General features: G+C 41.4%; 1 protein-coding gene across 1 annotated transcript in view; it reads left to right on the top strand.

Annotated features, from left to right (window-relative positions):
* C8H1orf21 (chromosome 8 C1orf21 homolog) overlaps positions 1-20,154 on the top strand; it is a 118,186-nt gene that overhangs the window by 64,394 nt on the left and 33,638 nt on the right. Inside the window, exon 3 of the mRNA XM_054211608.1 lies at positions 6,692-6,786. Within this exon, the coding sequence (XP_054067583.1) occupies positions 6,692-6,786 (95 nt within the window). The remainder of the gene's footprint in view (positions 1-6,691; positions 6,787-20,154) is intronic.

Genomic DNA, 20,154 nt, shown 5'->3' with positions numbered 1-20,154 from the left:
TGCTTTTTTGTGGCGTTTGTTTGTTCCTTTTTAACCGAGGGAGAAATAGCATCATTACTGACGTTGCTGTGGTAATGGCACTTACAGCGATGTCTGGAAGTGCTGAAGAAATTTTCCTCATAGGGACAACCACAGTTGTTCCCCCCCCACACAATTGTTTCGATATTATAAGTTGATATGCTCATTTATCACTGAAATCGTTATTAATGAGTGCTGTTTTTCTTTGTCACATTGCCATGGCAACCGGGTGACATGTTTGAGTAGAATTATCTGTTTCCAGATGGAGATCTTCATTCATAAGATTTGCCTACTGAGAATTTTTGCAACATATTCAACTTAAAAATTCTTCCTCCATTGCCCTTCCAGAGTTTCATGCTAGAGACGTTAACCGCTTTCTGGTTTATATCCTGTGATGGATTTTGTGGTGGGTGTTATGCTCGACAATATTTCTGTCTTTTATTTGTGGTTCATTTCTGTTGTTTTTCTTTCAGTTTAATTGGGCTGCTTTTCTTCAACTCCGTATTTGCTGTGGCAATCCTATAAACCCAATCCTCACTCATTTGGGTCATTGGAAGTCTTCTCTTTTTATATAATATACCACACAACAAAAGACAGTGCTTGATTTTTACTTCTACCCATGAAAGAAGCATGAAGATATATTTCTCTTTATATATGATATACCACGATCTAAGTGATAACATCCTAAGATTTTTATCGTATTCGCTACGCAATTTTTGGTTTTGCATATGAAAGAGGCATAAAGATCTTTCACTTGTGTTTGGTTTTGATGTGAAACTGTATTTAGGAAAAAGAGAAAAGGCATTACTCTTTAGCAAGACAAAGCAAGGTAAATACGCATAGAACTTTGTATAGTTCCCTTTATCCTGAGCTTATTTTATAGGTCTTGTTGACTGGCAGGCTTGATTGAGCTCAAGTAGGACCTAATTAACATTTCAGGATTTCTCTGGGTTTGTTTCTAATCACTCAGACCAAAATATCTCAAAATGCTGTTTACTTCAGTAGAAATCAAAAGGTCAATTTAGCATCCTTTACTTCTTGAATTCCAGCTTCACTCTTACCTTATCAAGCAAAACCTGGTTAGCAGTTTTTGCAAATACCTGAAGGTGTTACCTTTGGGGAAGGCATCAAAGGCTCATTCCTCCAAACAGTCTTTAAGCTAATTTTCGTATTCGTTTAAAGCCATTAATGACCATGCACCTTGTGACACACTTCAAGGTATGTCTGTTGCTTAAACATCCATTCTTTTGCATTTGCAGTGCTTTCATCCTGACAATAACTTTAGAACAAGAATAATCTCATAAATAGCTCAGAAGTTATGGTTTCTGAACACCTCATCTTATATATATTTTAGCTATAGAAGATAACATTTATCTTCATCTAGTCAAAAAAGTCTATATGTAGTTGTGTCCTCCCAATAATAAAAAAAATAGTGCAAGACTTGTCTTCTCTAAATACTTATTTGAATTTAATTGCTATATTTAGTGTGTTTGAAATCATGAATGTTGTCTTGTCTGTGAAGAGCAAGGTGTTGTGCATCAGACTCACTTCTCCGCTGCACCAACTAGCAGTGTCTTCCCTAGAGAAGCTGCTGGCTACCACCTTCTCCTTTGCACCCTTTGGTTACCCTTTTGCTTGACTGCTTGTTTCAGTCAAGAGTCTTGGCTGGGAATGTGCTAAATATTGATTTCGTCCCATTGCTTTCAGGAATGGTTCTGCATTTCTCATGTCAGGTCTCTACTTGAACAGGCTTGTGACGGGCCCATAAAAATGAAGATATTTTACAGCTTAGCTTGATCCAGGGGCAAAAAAAATGGGAGTTCAACATGAATGTGAAGGGTGAAATTTGTGTCATTGAGTACCATAAATGGCAGAGGGAGACCTGTGAGCAAAATTCAGTGTTTCTCCTCAGGTAGCAGGAAGGTTGTAGGTATAAATATCAACATTTCAGCTATGATTCAGGTAGTTGCTCGAATTTAAGCAGACTAGTTCAATGCTTACTGAAATTAGTTAGAGGTGGGGTTTTTCCTCAGTGCATTGGCTAGTTCAGAAAGTGGATATTTCCAGGTATGCCTTGTCGTACCTGGGAAGCTTTAGAGCTTGTAGTCAGCTGGATACTCCTTTTTCTTTCTGTGGCAGTATAATTACTTAGCTTCCCCCCCTGCCCTTTGAAAGTGGAATCATATCTATTTATGCTTACCTCCAGCAAGTGACTACTCCATATGAGCTAATGTTGACAATGTATTGTATTTGTGCTCTCTATTTTAAGGAAAATATTTTGCCTGTGATAGGAAATTATGAGAGTGTATGAGTAATAATATTGCTTCAAACTTAACATTGCTGATCAGTTTCCTTCATCTCTGTATTTGATACAACAGTTATTCATGGCTTAGTCCTTTCTTCTGCTCCCGTTAACCAAATTAGGTTGTTTGCTCGCTTTCCGCAGGTCAGTGCTGTATTTGCCTGTATTTGTCTGATACTGGTATGTGCTCCGCTTGCACAAAACACGTGTGTTTGATGGAGTTGCTAGCTGCTTGGCACTACTGTCTGTTAATCTTTTATTTAGGCACTGAAGCCAGAGTGTTGGCCAGTCAGCCTACTTCTTCCTTAATGTGCCTCATACCCAAGAGGTAGTCTCTTAGCCTTTCAAGCAGATCCTCAGCTTTAGATTGTGTCAAATTTACATTGCTTTTTGAAATACAAGTTGAGATTTCTCATGCTCAAACACATACCATATAATAGATCCATGACATTAATATTAATTTTGTAAGACAGTTTCTATTAAAAGAGTAACTCTAATAACATCTACAGAAGCAGGTGTCTTCTACTTTGACTTCCTGAATTTCTTTCATCTGTATTCTCCTAAGGAGATGGTAGATTTCTCTGAAGTAAGACTTTCTAGTTGGCATGGTGCATTCAACTTGTCCTGAAAATGTAATGAAAAATGACTGTTTTATTTTTGGAAACTTTCTTGCTGCTGCATGTCTCAGGCGTGAATTGTCCAGGCATCTGCACTTCTTCTGCAGTTGGTAGGATGGAGGGAAGAGTAATGCCAACGGTGCTATGCTGTACAGATAATTGAACAGTACTGTATTCATAAGTAAGGTCCAGGGGAAAGCATATTTACTAACCCTGTTGTAAATATCTGAGGAAATCACAGGAGAAGGGCCCCCTTTAAGTACTGGAAGCGTGCTATAAGGTCTCCTGGGAGCTTTCTCTTCCCCAGGTTGAACAACCCCAACTATCTCAGCCTGTCCTCATAGGAGACGTGCTCCAGCCTTCTGGTCATTTTTGTGGCCTCCTCTGGACCCTCTCCAACACGTCGATGTCTTTCCTTGTGCTGAGAGCTCCAGAGTTGGACGCAGGATGAAGGAGTTGAATACGCCATTAGCAAGTTTGCTGATGATACCAGACTGGGAGGTACTGTTGACTCTTATGATGGACAAGAGGCCTTCCAGAGGGATTGAGCTAGATTGGAGCACTGGGCTATGATTAATGGGATGAAATTTAATGAGTTGATATGCTGCATTCTGCACGTAGGATGGTAATGCTGGGCACAAGTATAAATTGGGAGAGGAGTGGCTGGAGATCAGCCCTGCAGAAAAGGGTCTGGAGGTGCTGGTCGACAGCAGGCTCAATAGGAGCCAGCAGTGGGCCCTGCTGAGTGGGCCCCCCCGAGAAGGCAAACCGCATCCTGGGGTGCATCAAACACAGCGTGACCAGCCCGTCAAGAGAGGGGATTATCCCAGTATGTTCAGCATTGGGCACTGGGTGCAGTTCTGGGCCCCACCATTTAAGAAGAATGTGAAGGTACTTGAATGCATCCAGAGGAGGGCAACAAAGCTGGTGACGGGGCTGGAAATCACGTCCTGTGAGGAGCAGCTGAGAACTTTGGCCTTGTCTAGTTTGGAGAAAAAGAGGCTGAGAGGCAAGCTCATTGCTCTCTACAGCTTTCCAAGGAGGGCACATGGAGAGGGAGGTGCTGAGCTCTTCTCCCTGGGATCAGTGATAAGACACCCGGGAATGGTTCAAAGCTGTGCCAGGGAAGGTTTAGACTGGACATTAGGACGCATTATTTTACCCAGAGGGTGGTCAAACACTGGAACAGGCTTCCTGGTGAGATGGTCGATGCCCCAAGCCTGTCAGTGCTTAAGAGGCATTTGGACAATGCCCTTAGCAACATTTTTTAACTTCTGGTCAGCCCTGAAGTGGTGAGGTAGTGGGACTAGATGATGGTTGTAGGTCCCTTCCAACTGAAATACTCTGTTCTGTTCACCCTGTAAAGGCAGCACAAATTTGTTAGTAATGCTGCAATAATTACAAGAGTGTTGTCATGATGGTGATGAAGAATATTAGGAAGCCAGGTAGCAGCAAGTCCTCAGCTCAGATAGCTGAACCGTGATGCCTGGCAGCACTCTTACAATCAGTTAGAGAAGAAATACAGAATTAAGTTTCCAACAGAAACCTTCCTTTCCTGTCTTGCCTCCATCCTATCAAACTGTATCAAACATTCATATATAAATCTGATTATACTGCTAATCAATCTATTACTGCCCTGGTCCACTTGCTACAAGAGATGATGTCTGCCAAGGAAGCATCCCATACACGCGGTCTGCACGGGATGTTCTGCTGCGCGAGGCTGTGCCCAATGTCCGATCACAATTAATCTCTTGGATAAGCAGGGGACACGTTTCAGAGGTTATTTTTGCCACTGAACATCAGGACCTCCGTACCTTATTCATTCTTTACAAGGCTGGGTTGAACATGCCTCTCTTCTAGTTAATGTGGACCAGCTGCGGGTCGTGCAAGCTTCCTTTGTGCTATTTTCTCTTTCTCATCTGGTTTCCTATTCAAATCTGTACATACCACTGTGGGAGTTTTATGCTTTTCTGCATGTGGGTTTTATTGCTAATCACAACAGAGATCATTGAAGGAGCAAGGAAAATGTAAGTTAGATAATGCAGTCAATCAAATACTTCTAATTCTCAAGCTTTATTGTGTTCAGCCTTTTTGGTTTTATGAATTGTCACCTTCAGACTACCTAAATTCCATTTAAAAAGGGAAAAAAATTTAGAGAACTTGTTCACATTTACCAATCTAATAATAACATTGTCTTAAATTCTACCATATGTTTTGAGACTCTGCATCTGAGATGCTGCTATTTAATAAATTCAGTTTTATTTAGCTCTATAAGAAAAAACCCACATACATATGGACTAGTCCAAATGCAAAATCATGTTGGTTTTTTTTTTTTAAAAGATTGTTTTTCAAAGTTAGGGTTGTTTAACTTACACACTCCGTGGTTAACGGTTTCCCAAAAACAAGCTTCCTTATAAATAATTTTGATTATTTTTTTTTTAACAATGCAGTAACCCAGAATAATCCATTTGTGTTTTGTTTTTCCCTTAGCAAGTATGATAAATTGCTTGAAAACCCAAAGAAAAAGAATGACGTTTGAGCGGTTTCTTTTAATTTGCCCAGGTTTTGCCTTTTATTTCCCAGTGCCTCATTTAATTTTATATTAACATTTTCAACTTCCATGGGGGAAAGTTGCTCTCCTGCATTATGTGTCCTGGCCGGAGGAGTGTGGGTGCAAACTCTGGGTGTTTTTCCAATAGACTCACATGCTGCAAAGATGACCAGAACAAAAAGCTGGAACAGGGGCTGGGAAAAGGCAGTGTCGATACTGCATACGCTGTGCTCCCAGGCTAGAAAGAATCACCAAATCCCTTCTTCTCCTACCAAAGGGAAAAAAAAAACCCAAACAACTTTATTCATGTTTTGGTGAGGCTGTTTACTGTGGGATAGCACATTTATATTAGATAATATTTCAATACTGGCGCAGGAGCTGGGAATTTATTATTTGATGAGCTGAAACACCTAGCTGATAAATGTTAATGGCAAACAAGGAATCTTACTTTTCAAGTTAGTTATTTTCATGCTGGGTTTCTATCTGGGTAGCGTTCCTGTGCAGGAAAAATGGTGGTGGGCGGGGAATGGGGAGAGGAAGATAGTCAGCAAGGGGCCTTTGCTTCAGAGATCATTATGTGACTGTGCATTGTATACTTTTGCTTTAGCTCAGTTAAAACAATGCAGGGGAAAAAGATAATTTAAAAAAAAAATTACAGTGGTTTTTGGTGTGGGGTTTCTTTTTTCAGCTTTTAACTTAAATTTTAAATAGCCTCCATCAGCATTACCTTTTCAGAACAGCTTTTCTCAATGCAAGGAACATCCATAAGCAGATTCCTCTGTGTAGTAACTACTGTACCTCGCTTGTTTGCCCACTGATAATAAATATCCAGGGAGTATGCAGGAGGAAAGAACTTGTTTGTATTGAACATATTGTACAGAAAACTAAGGAGTTTGGGGAGAGTGCACACCAGGTATCCCCTCCTCATGGTGCCATGGCTATACTAGACCTGAGAGCTACTGTACAATTTCTGGGAGTCAGAACTGGAAATTCTTACTGAAGCTTCAGTCAGGAAAAACTTCCTTCATATCAGTCACATTTAAGCCTTTGAAACTATATACATGTAACTTTTAGTTGCTTTGCCTAATTAGGGTCTTTCCTAGTCAGCTGTTTTGGTTTTAGTTTGTTTTTTTTTCCCAGCTGCTGAACTACACTGGTTCAAATTTTTTTTTCTTTTTTTTTTTGTTTTCCCTTGGTGCTCAGATGAGTATAGGATCAAACCAGTGGAAGAGGTCAAATACATGAAAAATGGGGGAGAAGATGATCAGAAAATAGCAGCCAGGAACCAAGAAAACTTGGTAAGGATTGAACTTATCGCTTATCTAATGACATAACGTGGCTCTGCTTTTGTAATGAAATGTGCAACGTGCAGCACATGCAAACTACAGCTTACACACGGCAAGAGGATTTTCTCGAAAATGTCATAACTCTCTGCAAAGCTCTCGTAGAAGGTGCAAAATATGACTTTTTCCTGCTTGTCTTTCTGAATTAGGCTCTGCTTCATCTTGGAGTGAGTGCTTCCACGATTATACTCGCTCACCTCCTTTGCGGATCCGAATATACGTGCTTTGAAATGTATGTGTCTATATTGCAAACAAGTTGGTAGTAAAACAGCAGTGCACTGCTGTTAAGGAAATGACCTGCTTATGTAGATATTATTTGCTCTATGCTTCCTGGTTTTACATGTTTTAAAAGTCACAGGGAAGGCAGTTTGGAATAGAAAAAGCAATATATTCATAATATTGCAGTCACAAGAATAATTTTGTGTGTTTTTTTCCCCTGATTTGAGCACCTTGCTGGCTTGTAGTTCCACTTAGGGGAAGGAAATTACAGGTAAACTCTTAGTACTACTCTAAATAACAAGGATACTGTTGAAGTGGCTTAAAAATCACAGTTGAATCACTTCTGGCATTTCTGAGAAGTTGTTTCTTCTCTTCTAAAGCTGAAGGAATGTAGATGTTGTAATTGGCTGACTGGGGCTTTGCCCGGTTTAAATTTTTGAAGGCATCCCACAATTATAATAGCTGGGTGCAAAATTTCACGTCAAAATTTCACTTATTCATTGTAGCTTTTCTTCATGTAGGATCGGTTGGGTTTTTTTCCCTCCATCAGTAAGACCAAAGAGGGGGAACATCATCATCAGATTTCAGTGGAACCATAACCTTTATCGCCAGCTGAGGATTTGCCTTTTGCCATCATTGGGCAGCTGGACAAAAATCCACTGCCTGGGAATTTGTCCTTGATGAAGATGTAAGTGAGCTCCAGGCAACCTGGATACTGTATTTCCCTCTCCTAGACACCCATGTTTGCATTACACAACTACATGTGAATTCCTGTAGCAAATAGCGGAGTTTATTCTACTGTTCTAACCTCATTGCTCGAGGAGTGGTTGAGCAGCACGCACACAATTTCTGCTTTGGTCTCCACATTGGGTATTTGCCGCCTGCAGTTTTGCATTGTTGATGCTGCAGTGGATGGTGCAGTTTCAGCTTGCAGCAGGAATTTTGGGGCTTTTTTTAGCACTTCGGAAACATTGCTGAGAATCTCACCTTTTCTGGCAGCATCCGCAGTTCATTCAGCATCATTGCCGGTGTAAGATGTTTGGTTTGAACTGGAAGAAGTACGACTGCAAGAATTTTTCACTCATTTTAGAGAACCCAGTGCTTTGTTGGTAAACAGAGAAAAAGGAAAAATGAGGATAGTCCTCAGTTTTTTTGACAAAAAATGCAAAAGGTTAAATTTTAAACTAGCCTTCAGCTGTATTTAGATCAGATTATTTGCAGAAGGCAACATGCCACTTGAATGACAACGAGGAAGAGTTCAGGAAAGCTTAGGGCTGCTGAGGTGACACAGTCGCTGCAGTTGTATTCAAAACTGGATAGAGAGATTTTGTGCTTAAGTTAGTGCCGGCTTTCTTGTAACACCTAAGTGTTAGCCAGACTAAATTTAGGAAGAGACATTTCTACAGCACGGTGCTGCTTATTTTATTATCGATGGGTCATGTTTGATGGGAGCGGGGAGTTTGTTGGAAAATATAACTTACTATGGAGTTGGAGGGCTGGTACAGCTCTCTTCTCTGTCCTAGCTATTGGGAGAGGGAGAAAACAAACAAACAAACCAATAACGCAAGGAAGTCTTCAATCAGACCAGATGTACAGTTTAAAACAAAAACCATCTTGCACACCAAAAAGGCTTTATTTTCCTTTTCCTCATCTTACTATAAGGAGATTATGTTGTCTGTAATATATGCGGCTTTTTAATCCTGGGAATTGTCAAGTCCTCATCACTCCTGGATTTTTTTTTAAAGGGGTTTCACTGTTCGACTTCTCCTTAGTAAACATGTTTTAGTTCACTGCTTAGAAGATGGGTTAAGCTACCCATCAGTCAGGCTTTAGTTTTCCTAATGTGAGAGAAGTTGGCAAGCACTTACAGAATCCTGTCTTCTCATCAGCCATTTCCAGGCAACAGAAATCTTAGAAACAAGAAAAGGCGGTGGGAGAACCGACCGGCCCTTTACCCTCCTCTTTCGTTTCTTAATCCCACGTTTCTTTATTGTCACAGGGCTGCTAATTCTCATCTTCTTCAGAAATGCAGCCCAGATGAGATGTATAACCTGAATGTCATTAGAGTCGGTTCCCTGGGAACTGCTGTGCCGTGGGTTGTCTTACCCTGTGATACCTGTGCCTGAATTATGTTATTCAGATGCCATGGAATTTTTCAGTCCCATTATCATCACTGTTACTTTTTTAAGGTATTTTGAAGTCTTGCTGAAAAAAAAAAAAATCTCAAGTGAAAATAAAACCGCTTCCCTTACAACTTTGGCTCTTTGATGTGGTGCCATCTCTGCCTTTGGTGTTGCAGCATTTCTGAGTTGGGGAAAAAAAAAGGTCATGCAAGGAGATAAAAGAGAATAGGAGGACATGGCAGACAGCAGGCAAATTGTCATTTTGGGTGGTCCTGGGAGAGGTGAGGCTGTGTCAGGGAATCACCATCTTCCCAGCTTCAACCCAAAGCTTAAGCAGGGCTCAAAACTTGAGCGGGGCTGACATGGTAAAGCAGAAATACTCCTCTAAGATGTATTGACAACGGGAATGGCTGTGCTGGGGCTGCATGCCAGCTGAAACAGAAGATGCTCCATGCGAAGACATCTTCTGGCAGAATCAAAGGCCTCCTTGAATTTAATTGTCCTCATTTCCATACTCTTGCAGCACTAATGGCTTTCCACTGTAAAATTTTATTGCCAGAAAAGGTAAAGTGAGAAGGTGTGGTGTATTTGTGCAGCTTAGTGTTGTTTTGGCGAACTTTAATAGCTGTATTAGTTTTCCTTAGGTGGTTTGTAATAGTACAGGTACCTCTGAAAATATCAAATACCTAAAGCTACATTTTGGTGTGTTAGGTAGTTAACTCGATATTTATTGCAGTTCTGTTTTTGGATGTTTTTGTAACTTTTCCTAATAGAAATCTTTTTCTGGTCTGCATTGGCACAAAAGGCCATTTATTGGGCTTTTTATGCCTTGTTACCCAAGCCCTTAAAACAACTGGGCATAATCCTCAGTTTTGTCATGAGGCTCCGTAGTGAAATGGCACGTTAGAGCTGGAGATGAACTCCTGCTGGAGTTGGAAGAAAATTGCCTCTCTCCGTTGCTCTTGCTATCTCACACTCCACCTTTAATAATATGAACAATGTTTTGTGGTTCGGTGGGGTTTTTTTTTTTTCCAATAAGTATAAATTTCCACTCCACTTACCTACAAATGTGATTTTTGTCAGCCTTCCATGTGCTGTTATTTCCTAAGTGTGTCTTGAGCTTCTCAGCCCAGCCGCTGTTCTCCATTTATCATTCAGCTCCAGCTCCATTAATACTTAGTATTGCAAAACCTCAGTATCCGTAGTTCTGTATTCAACAACAGTTACCATTTTCTGCAGTGATATGTTAAAAGTAGACAGTAGTATCTGATAGATTAAGTGTATGAAATTAAAAGCCTGGCAGAAAATGAGGAATGAAACAACTGTAATAACTATATAATACGTAATCTGTGAAAGGGAAGATACTGTGTAGAATATAAATATTTAAATAAGTATCAAAATATGTACTATAGATCCATCAATCATAAACATTTTGTGATGTGTAATGCAAATATTGGCATATGTCTGAATTCCAGATCGATTTTGGAAAATATCTTTTTAATTCTGTTGCCAAGTTGCCCAATCTAAGTGCTAAAAGAAATCAGAAGAAATAAGCTAGCTAAAAGAAAATAAGCTAGCCACCCCTCGCTGGGGTTAAACTGCGCGGGGTGGAGAGGGTGTTTTCCTTTCTACATATGCAAAATACCACCAGTGTAAATTTTAAGCATGGCAATACAATTGATTTGGTACTTTAAAGTGTTTGAAGCCACTGCTGCTTACTATTGCTAGGTAAGCTTTGAAATGCTGTTTCTTAAATGTGTAGCTATATATTTATCACAGCACTGTTGTAGTACATTGGTGATGAGCTTTGTAAAATTAAAATTAGTGTCTTATTAGTGTATACTACAGTACTAATGTTTCAGGCTCTCGGTTCCTAATTATTTATTTTAAACCATTTTGCAACAGTAGCTTGTTTCAAAACACACAATTCAAGGTAGAACTTGCTTGTGCTCCGCTTATTAAGCGGGGGGAAAAAAATCAGGAATGCCCAAGACCAACAGCCCTCAGACCCTTAGAAAGGAGAGGTTTTCTTGGGGTTTGTCTACCCTGAAGAGTTTTGGTGTTAAATCGTGTGCTGGCCCCCTCGCTTGCTTTCGGTGCTGTATGCAGCATCATCCAGGAGACCCTGTCCCACCGATGCACCATGTCGTCTCCCAATACGAGCGTTGGTGGGACAATTGCATTATGTTGGTTCGTTATCCACAGTCAAGGATGGATATCTAGATATCTTTATATATAGAAAGGAGAGGCTATTAATTTCTCTGCCTCTTGCCACCCTATTTTCCCTTCTCCTGTTTTCACATATAAAGCCTCAGCTCAACAAAATGCTTGAAGATGCTGTTGGCTCTTGTGTTGGAATCCAGGCAGGGAGAAAAGCAAAAAAAAAACACACTGAAAAATACAGCTTGGGTCATTTTGGGGAAGGAGGGGAAAGTGAGGCGCCCTTTTTCTTTGGTTCCTGTGGCATGAGAATAATAAAAGGACAAAGTGAGTGTCGCCAGCTGTGCACAGAGACTTCATAATGTGCAGGGATGGCTGCGCCCTGCTCTCACTGCATCTCCTGTAGTCCCGAGAGCTGGAAAAGAGAGCAGAGGTGTTGAGGGCTACAGAGCAAGGCTACTCCCCCGCATGTTTTCCCACAAGGAGAGGCATCCGCTTTGCCTAGATGCTGCCTCAGCCAAAGCCTGGGCCCCCGGGGAGGTCTGCGCAAACAGGTCCCACAGGCTCGTCACAGGGCAGCGCAGAGATGCTCCTCTCTCCAGTTCAAAACAATAAACCACAGAACAAAATGCAGCAACAGAATAAGTAAATGGAAGATAGGGATTAAAATTTAAAAGTAACTAAATGCAGGAGTGTGATGAGTGTTTAATATTAATCTCCGTTCTGCCGGAGGTGGCAGGGTTCTTGTTGGGATGAAGGAGGCAGCATCTCTGGGCAGGCTGGTGCCTGGAGCCTCCCTGCCCCGGGCAGAGCCACGCTCAGGAGCGCCACCACAGACCGCCCCAAGTGAACGACATGCCCCCTTCGCTGAAGAGTTTTGCTTCTTTCTTGTATTAGATGATACCTAAGAAATTCCCCTGGGAGTAGGTAGGCTTTTATTGGATGTATTTTCCTCCAGTCTTCATCAGTCGGGTCTGGATCGGTATATTTTATGCTGCGCTTACTCCCAGGTTCCCATTCCCAAGGAAATAAAAATTATAAAATCATCTTTGGGGTTTTTTGTTGTGTTGTTTTTTTTTTTTCCAAAGTCTGCTATCCTAAATGAATTCTGCCCTATCGCTATCACTACTAAGTAATTACAACATTTCAGTTTCCATAAGCCGTCCCCTCCAGTGTGTTTTTGGAAGAAATGCATTTGAAGCTGAAATAGAAGTGCATGGAAAGGATATTTTTACTAGAGCCAGTTATTTTAAATGCCATGCAATTAGCTTATTTCCATATTGCCCATTCCGTTTCAAACTTGCAGTGATATTCTTCAAAGAGTGGTTTCTCATAATGAATTTATGACAGTTTTAGCTCATTCCACTTACGGGTCACTGCATATTATATAGACATCAAAGTAAATGATTGCCCTGGGTATTAATATTCTTTTTCTTCTGGATTCCATTAAAAATGGGTTTTGTGGAAGAAGTATTAATTTTTCCTCTAGTATTTAATTTTTAAAAATCTAGAAAATAAGCGGATACTATTAACAGATTTTTTTAGCAAGTCAGAAAATAACATAAGAAGTAATTGTGTCCAGGTGTATTTCTTCAGACCAGACCTTGTGTCTGTGTTCACCCTCTGTTGAGTTAAATCTTCATAGTACTGTATTGAGAGGTAGAATTGTACCATTTATCAGGCTGTTGATGGATGTGATTTTAAAGTGGAAAGCTTAAAAAAAATGTAATGATATTTCTTTCTAAGTGTATTAGAATAACAGTGTCCAGAAGCAACATGTAATTGCAGTATTGCTAATGTTTGCTAGGGAAAAAAAGTAGTAGTGAAAGTCTGTCTAATGCCCAAGAGCCTTGGGCAGGCATCAGGAGCAAGTTTCCAGGACCAGCTGCGTTGGTGGTGTAAAGGGTTCTGGCAAAACCTGCGGAGATGTTCACCTCATTTGTAGAAGCAGCTCATTTTCCGTATGGGTTGTGGTTTTTCCATGCCTGTATCAGTTTAATGGGTGGGTTTCTGCTCAGGGCTTTTTTTTTCCCCTCTCTGGGAGGCGGATGCTGTTGAGAAGGAGGAGGGACATGGAGCTGTTGGTGAAACAGGCGTCAGCAGGGACGACAAGGTTGCTTGTTGGGAGTGAACGATGCTGCTGGCTTTGAAATCGTCCTCTGCAAAGCATAAAGCATCGCGGCTCGTTGGCTGAAAGGTGTCGGACTTCTCCAGACAATATCAGCCAAGGGTTTATAAGTGCCAGCATCTGAAGCCCCAGCTGGATGCTGCTGTCGTGAGCTCTGGCAGTGGCAGGCGAATGGGCACGCTGACATTTCCCTGTAGACCCAAGTGTCCCACCAGTAACCTTGAGCTTGTGGGTATTCCTCAAATCCTCTCATTATCATCGTCCTTGAAGTTATCAAGGCCACGGGCATTGTGTGTATGTTCTGGACAGGCATGTTTCAGTGCAGCTCTCCAGGAGGAGGTACAGAAACATACACCATTCCCTATAACCATTTATTGTGCACTTTGCGGTAAACCAGCCTGCACTGCAGTGCTGCCAACATCAGGCACGTGAAAATGAGTCAGCTGATCAAAATATATAGATTATATATAAAACTTGTTATTTAAAAGCATTATACGTAAAGCTCTGGAAGCTTTTGATTTAAGTGTTTCTTCCATGATTGTGAGGACTGGGAACCTGTTCTTCCCAGCCCTTTTTATTAATTTTTTTTTTTTTTTTAGAGCTAAGATTCTTTCTTATTCTTTTTATTATCTCTTATTATCTCAAAACTTGAGGAACTGAAGCTTTAAGAAAGATGAGCAATACAATTTTGAAAGCTGTCAGCAGTAGAAACTCTCTGCATCCTCTGTTTTGGTACTTGCTTTTCAGCGATTGCCTGGTAGGTGTTAATTATTAATTCTGGTGTTTTGGAACAGAGGAGAAGACAAGATACAGGCAAAAATGAACATGCAGAAATGCCTAAAATCATCAAAAGTCTCTGTGGGAGAATAAAGCTGGCAAATCCAGGCAGCTGTGCTGACTGCTAGCCCCAGAGCCCTGGGGTGGGAGTACCGCTGAGCACTGGTGAGCTGTGGCCTCCTCTCCTCCTGCCTCCTTTTCACAACGGCGACGTAGAAGTTCATCCTTCCATCTGTTCACATTTAATTACAGACAATATTATATGGGTTTGCTCAAGCTTTCTTTTCAGGCATGGGACTCCTTCAATTGAGACAGTTGTGAAGAAAACATAGGGCCCAGGATTTAGATATCTGGTGAGGTGCTACTTTCAGACTATTTAAGTACACAGACGTAACAAGCAAATTTATCCAAAGATATTTCATTAGATATTTAACCGTGTAGCCTTAATGATCTCGCAGTTTTAGTTTGAATAAGATATTGCACCTGGAAAAAAGTTTCAAGGTACTGAGAGATGGGATGTACCGTTTTAGATCCCAAACCAATACTGAATTTATTAATTTTGATGTACTGAAGCCGAGGTGGTGCCCTTAGAGGGGTGGGACAGTCAGGGTTGGTTTCAGGCTATCCTTCTTACAGTCAGTACGTTTTTGCTGTAACTTGTTTATACTGTGCCTATTTGTTTTTTTCAGTGGAAAAAGTGTTTTCTTTCTTGAACTTCCCTAACTAATGCCTTAAAAGACCAGTTAAAAGAGGTGAACTTGAAGTTGATCAAATGAACTGTTGTCTGCTGTATGTGAAAGATCTCCAGCACCCACTTCTTGGGATTTAATGCGCTGCAGGGGCTGGGTCCGGTGACAGATGCTTCCTTCTCTCTTTTTTTTCCTCCTTTTACCTTTATCCTGTGTTTCTTTGACCAACACTTTGATCCTGTGGTCTGTTTATAGAGAAAGGCATCTTTAAAGTGGTTTCAAGTATCTGGGAGCTCAGCTCGCTCATGCTGAATTACAGTGGCTTCAGGGATCAAATTTAAAGGCGTGGACTGACCGTTATGAAAGGATGGAATTTGTTCATGTTTTTAGGGAAGAGATTGCTTCTGCTGTCTTCTGAGGTTGGTGACACGTGGTTTGAACTCAAACACGGCGAAACAGGTGACACTTGACAGCTCTCTAGGGATGTGGTTGAGGCACCATCCCTGGAGGTGTTTAAAAGATGGGTAGACATAGTGCTTAGAGATATAGCTTAGTGATGGTTTTTGTTGGTGTTAGGTTGATGGTTGGACTCCATGATCTGAAAGGTCACTTCCAACCTAGGCAGTTCTATGATTCTATAAAGCAGATCTTAACATCTGTACTAGATGTCTGTCTCAGGTGGAATTTAATGTATCTTCTTGAGTGACAGGCAAGAAAGGTGATATCTTCTGTGGCCAGCAGAGCTGCTCGGGTGAGTACAGTCCAAAGCCCCAAAGAGGAATCTGCGTTAACGGTTGCTGAAAGCAAACGGAGTTAAATGACCATCGTGGGAAGAGGTTGGAGGGGTAAAGGAGGAAAGGAAAAACACGAAAGCTGGGCAGAAAAGGGGGAAATGTGCAGAAACACTGCAAGGAGAGGTGAGGGCTGTCTGCAACCCTGAACTTCTCAGCTTGCCTTAGTTGAGGAGAGGCATCCTTCCCCTAAGTGGTGGGGCACCCTGTGGGCTACCTTAATGAGGCACACACCTCATTACTGACACGTAGGAAGACACCCAGGTTTCCTTCAACAAAGGTAACGTACCACCAGCCAACCTTTTACTCAGAGTTAAGTCCACATCGTGGTAGCTGAGGGCACTCCTCAGCTGTAAACCCAATTTTGGGAGGGCCTTTCTGGTGTAGAGAGCTTACTCTTGGGGTTTCTTTCCAGGTGTTTTGTGAGGGGTTGGGTGATTTTTATGTTGTATCTCAGTTTAATCCCACAGGGATTGCAGTGGTCACACACAGCGTTGTCCTGTAGGAGATGGGTCACGTCCTGTGTCTCACACTGTACCTATGGATGGTCTTACTGGCCAGACTGGTGGGGAGCCTTTCAACAGGCAGGTCTGCACTTTTGCCATTAACAGCAGGTGAAAGCAGCACATTGCATAATCTAGATTTGTCATTCTTTGAAAAACAGAGGGTGTGAACTTATTTTTTCAAAACATTTTCAGTCTTGAATTGGCTGATTTTCTGTTAAAAACCCTGTTGCTCCTGTGTTACAGGATTGGAAAACCAGAAGCTCCCAATCCGTTTTGCACCATTATTGTTTTGAAATGCTTGCATTTTTTCCTGTTTCGCTTAAGCTCTGCAATGCTTTTACACTGTCCAGTCCATGAGACTTTCTTCACCACCTAAATTATTTTTAGTGTGTTTTTTTCCCCCCTTCTTGATTATTTAGTAAGAAAAGTCAAAAAAACCCCAAACTTTTAGAAGCAACATACAGTAGAAGATCCCAGAGCAAGGCGCACTTGCAGGAATAAAAGCTGTAGCAGGAGAGCACTGATTATTTAATTAATTTTCAAAAAGGGAATATCTGTTGTACTAGTGAGCATGAAATATTATTTTCCTGTTTCAGTAGTCACTGCTTGTGTTAGGTTTTCCACCTGTTAAGCAATTGTATGCTCACATTGTTATTGGGCAGGAATGCTTTTACTGCTGCAGCAGTTGTTTGGAGTTTTCTTGCTTGATATTTTGATTGTGTTTCATCACAATATGTGAATGAAGTTGGTAAATATTTAAAATGTGCCGTAGAGAAAATGATGGTATTTTGCATGAAACTATTTGAAACTGTAGGGGATATTTTTAAGTGGATTTTTTTTGGTATTTTTTTAAACTACTTTTAGGAAAATTAGGGGTCTCTGCAGGGGCTGGGCTACCCAGGCGTTCTATCAGCTTAGTCTTGCTGGGACAGCGCTGCAGTGAAGGCCACACGTGGGCAGGAGACATCCTGATTTAATGATGTCTTTCTTCTCTAGAGAAAGTGAAAGACAACTGGAGGTGGCTGTTGGGGAAGTCATTAGCTGTATTAAGGGGCTTGTTGAGCTCTTTAGCCTTAATTACTGTTTGCTTAGGGTGACAGGCTTGGCAAATCCAGGTCTTCCCAAGACCTGGCGTGAACTTAAAAGATGCTCCCCTATTTGCTGTCCTGCTGCTGCACGTTTCAGGACCATTGGGAAGGTGACTACAATCCTTAGCCTACGTTGGTCCACCTGCCAAGGGGGTTTGCTGATGTTGGGGTCGCCGCTGCGGAAGTCTCCCGAGCAGTGTGAAGCCGTGGGGTGATTGCAGGGAGGAGGTGAGTGAACCAAGAGGAGGGGATTTATTCCTGGTGGTGGATAAAAGCAGGGTCATGTAACCCACGCAGGTGGATAGGGGAGACCAACGACCTTCCTGGTGGTCTTGAGATGTTGTTGGTGCCCTATACAAACCTCCTCAAAAAAAGAAACTAGAAGCGTGATAGACTTCTGAAGGGGAAGGGGAGGGATTTAAATGCAATGTTTTCAGGATATTGAAATATATTTGGATATTAAGTGAAATTGGAGGGTATTTTTTTCTAAATGATAAGCATTTTCAATTATTTATTTATTTATATAAGATGCCTGGAGCATCAGTTAGGCACTTGCCAAATAAAGTCAGCAATCTTTTTAATTTTTAATCTTACAATTTTTTTTAATTTTTAATCTTACAAAGTTGAAGGTGGCAGCTTACACTCCTATTTTAAATAGAGGGCTGGAGACCGGAGCTGGGATTGTGTGAACGTTCGGGGTCTGCATCAGCTCTGCAGCAGTGAACTCCCTTTCCAGCAAGCAGTGGTGCTCTCCTGATGCTTTTGGCGTCGCCGCTAGCTCCGGCTAGTCCATGTGAAATTCCCTATATCAGATATCTGCCTCCAGCTGAACTACGAATGCTTCAGCTACTTCTAAAGATAAAACAAGGAGTGTATCTCTCCATCTGTACTATGTGTGCTTAAACCTCGTCTCAAAGGGACTCAGCTTGATTTTTTTTTATTTATTTATTTTTTCACTACAATTTCACTTTTCGGGTTCAGTTGCTCCTCTTCGCTTTTGTGGATAGCCGAGACCAGCTGCTCTGCAGGCAGCTGAGAGACTCCAGTCTGTGTGTTGGAAGAGATTTCTGCATTTCAACTGGTGGAAAGAGGAGGAGAAAATTGGGTTGGGAGAAGGGGAATCAATATAAGTTTATAACCCTCAAGGGTTCGGCGTTTCTTTTAAAGTAAAAAGAAAAAAAAAGTCAGGGAGGGGAAAAAAACTGCGAAAATAAATTTATGTTCGTAAAAGCTGGGCAGATAGTTGAGGCTCTTGTGCATTCAGGGGACGATGAAGTTTGGAATTACATGTAGGTATGTTATAAAATCAATCCGTGTATACATGAATATTTTTAATGTGAAGCACTAGTTTACACAGATAGCAAAGTAACACTCAACTAAGATAATATGCAGCTTACTGAACAGTCTCATATTTGTTTTCCCTGGGAAGAAAACCTTTTTTTTTTTTTTTTGGCTTTAAATTGTTCGCTCCTTGCTCCCGCAAGAAAAACACCTTGAGTTCAAACGCAGCTCTCCGGTGCTCCGCTTTCATCTCCCACACTCGATCTGCGCGAACTGTGCTGGCTGGGTACTTCTGCTTGCCTCTTTATCTAATGTGTAATCTTTCCGTGGGACAGCATCAAAGACAGGCAGTTTAAATAAAATAAACAAGCTGCTGGGTAGTCTATGCATGGGAACACAAAACCAATGCTTTTTAATAAAGTACTAATATTATATTGGGGTGTGTGTGTATATATATGTAAATGTAGTTTGTATATAGAGCAGCACCTGAAGGCAGTAGTTGGGAATGAGAAGCTGCCTGTGGACGCAGCAAAAAGGGGCTCGTATATTACCAATTCTTCCCATAAATTTCATACAAAGCAGCACTTTTATTCCAAAATCCATGTATTTCCAGGGGAGCAACCTGGGATTAAGTTTCCAAACCCCAAGGTCTACAATGAAAGGCAAATGCTGGAGAGGGTAAAGGGATGGTACACAGCAGAACGTGATGTACTGTCGTTCTCTTCTCCCAATGTTTGGATGTCGGACTCCGCGGCGTGAGGGGGTGATTTGGCTGGGAGTGGGAAGGAGCATGCCATCAAGCATTTTTCTTCTTTTCTTTAGCCATTCAGAGAAATGAAGCTGCTGTGAGAGGGAAAGGAGGGACAGGTTCGACTGTCAGATGTGGTGGAAACCAGGGGATGCTTTCAGGGTTGGGGAGATGCTGGTAACGTCGTAGTTCTGCTGGTGAAACGCTGCAGGTTTGCTAGGTCGCCCTCTCTTTTTAGACTTGGAGAGCATGTAGGGAACCGTTGCCTTAGCAAGCAAACCTGATCTAAACATAGGAAATCCTCAGCATTTTCAGGTGACGACTGGTGGGGCTCTGAAATAACTAGCTTCAAGTTGCTTCATAGTCTCTGAGAGTAAGTCAAGGTCAAAACGTGCTTTATTTTTTTATAAGGGCTTGGCTGGATGCACGAGTTTAGCAGCTTGTATATTTGTGCGATTTGTTGCTTCTGGAGATCTCCCGGCTCTCTAAGTCACTCAGCCCTGCCCAGCTTTTCCAAAGATTAACATCCGTATGGGAACGCTGTTTCTGGAGCAATGTTTACACTCATTTCCTTCCTAGGGAAAACATTCAACAGTGAAACAGGGCTTCAGCAGTGCTGTGGAAGTGGTGACGGCAGATGTGAGGAGACGGTGGTGTGTCTTTCCAGAGTACAGCTTGTTCTTAGCGGGTTGTGTATTGAATTTTCTTCATCCTCTTTTTTTTTAAAAAAAAAAAAAAAAAAAAGAAAGAAAAAACCAACAACAAAAAAGCAAGCATCAGTCTTTTACTAAGCTAAAGGCATTGCTCAGCCTT

This window comes from Rissa tridactyla, chromosome 8, assembly GCF_028500815.1.
Source record: "Rissa tridactyla isolate bRisTri1 chromosome 8, bRisTri1.patW.cur.20221130, whole genome shotgun sequence".
Classification (NCBI taxonomy): Eukaryota; Metazoa; Chordata; class Aves; order Charadriiformes; family Laridae; genus Rissa; species Rissa tridactyla.
Note: the sequence above shows the minus strand (reverse complement) of the source record. Positions and strands in the feature narration are given on the sequence as shown.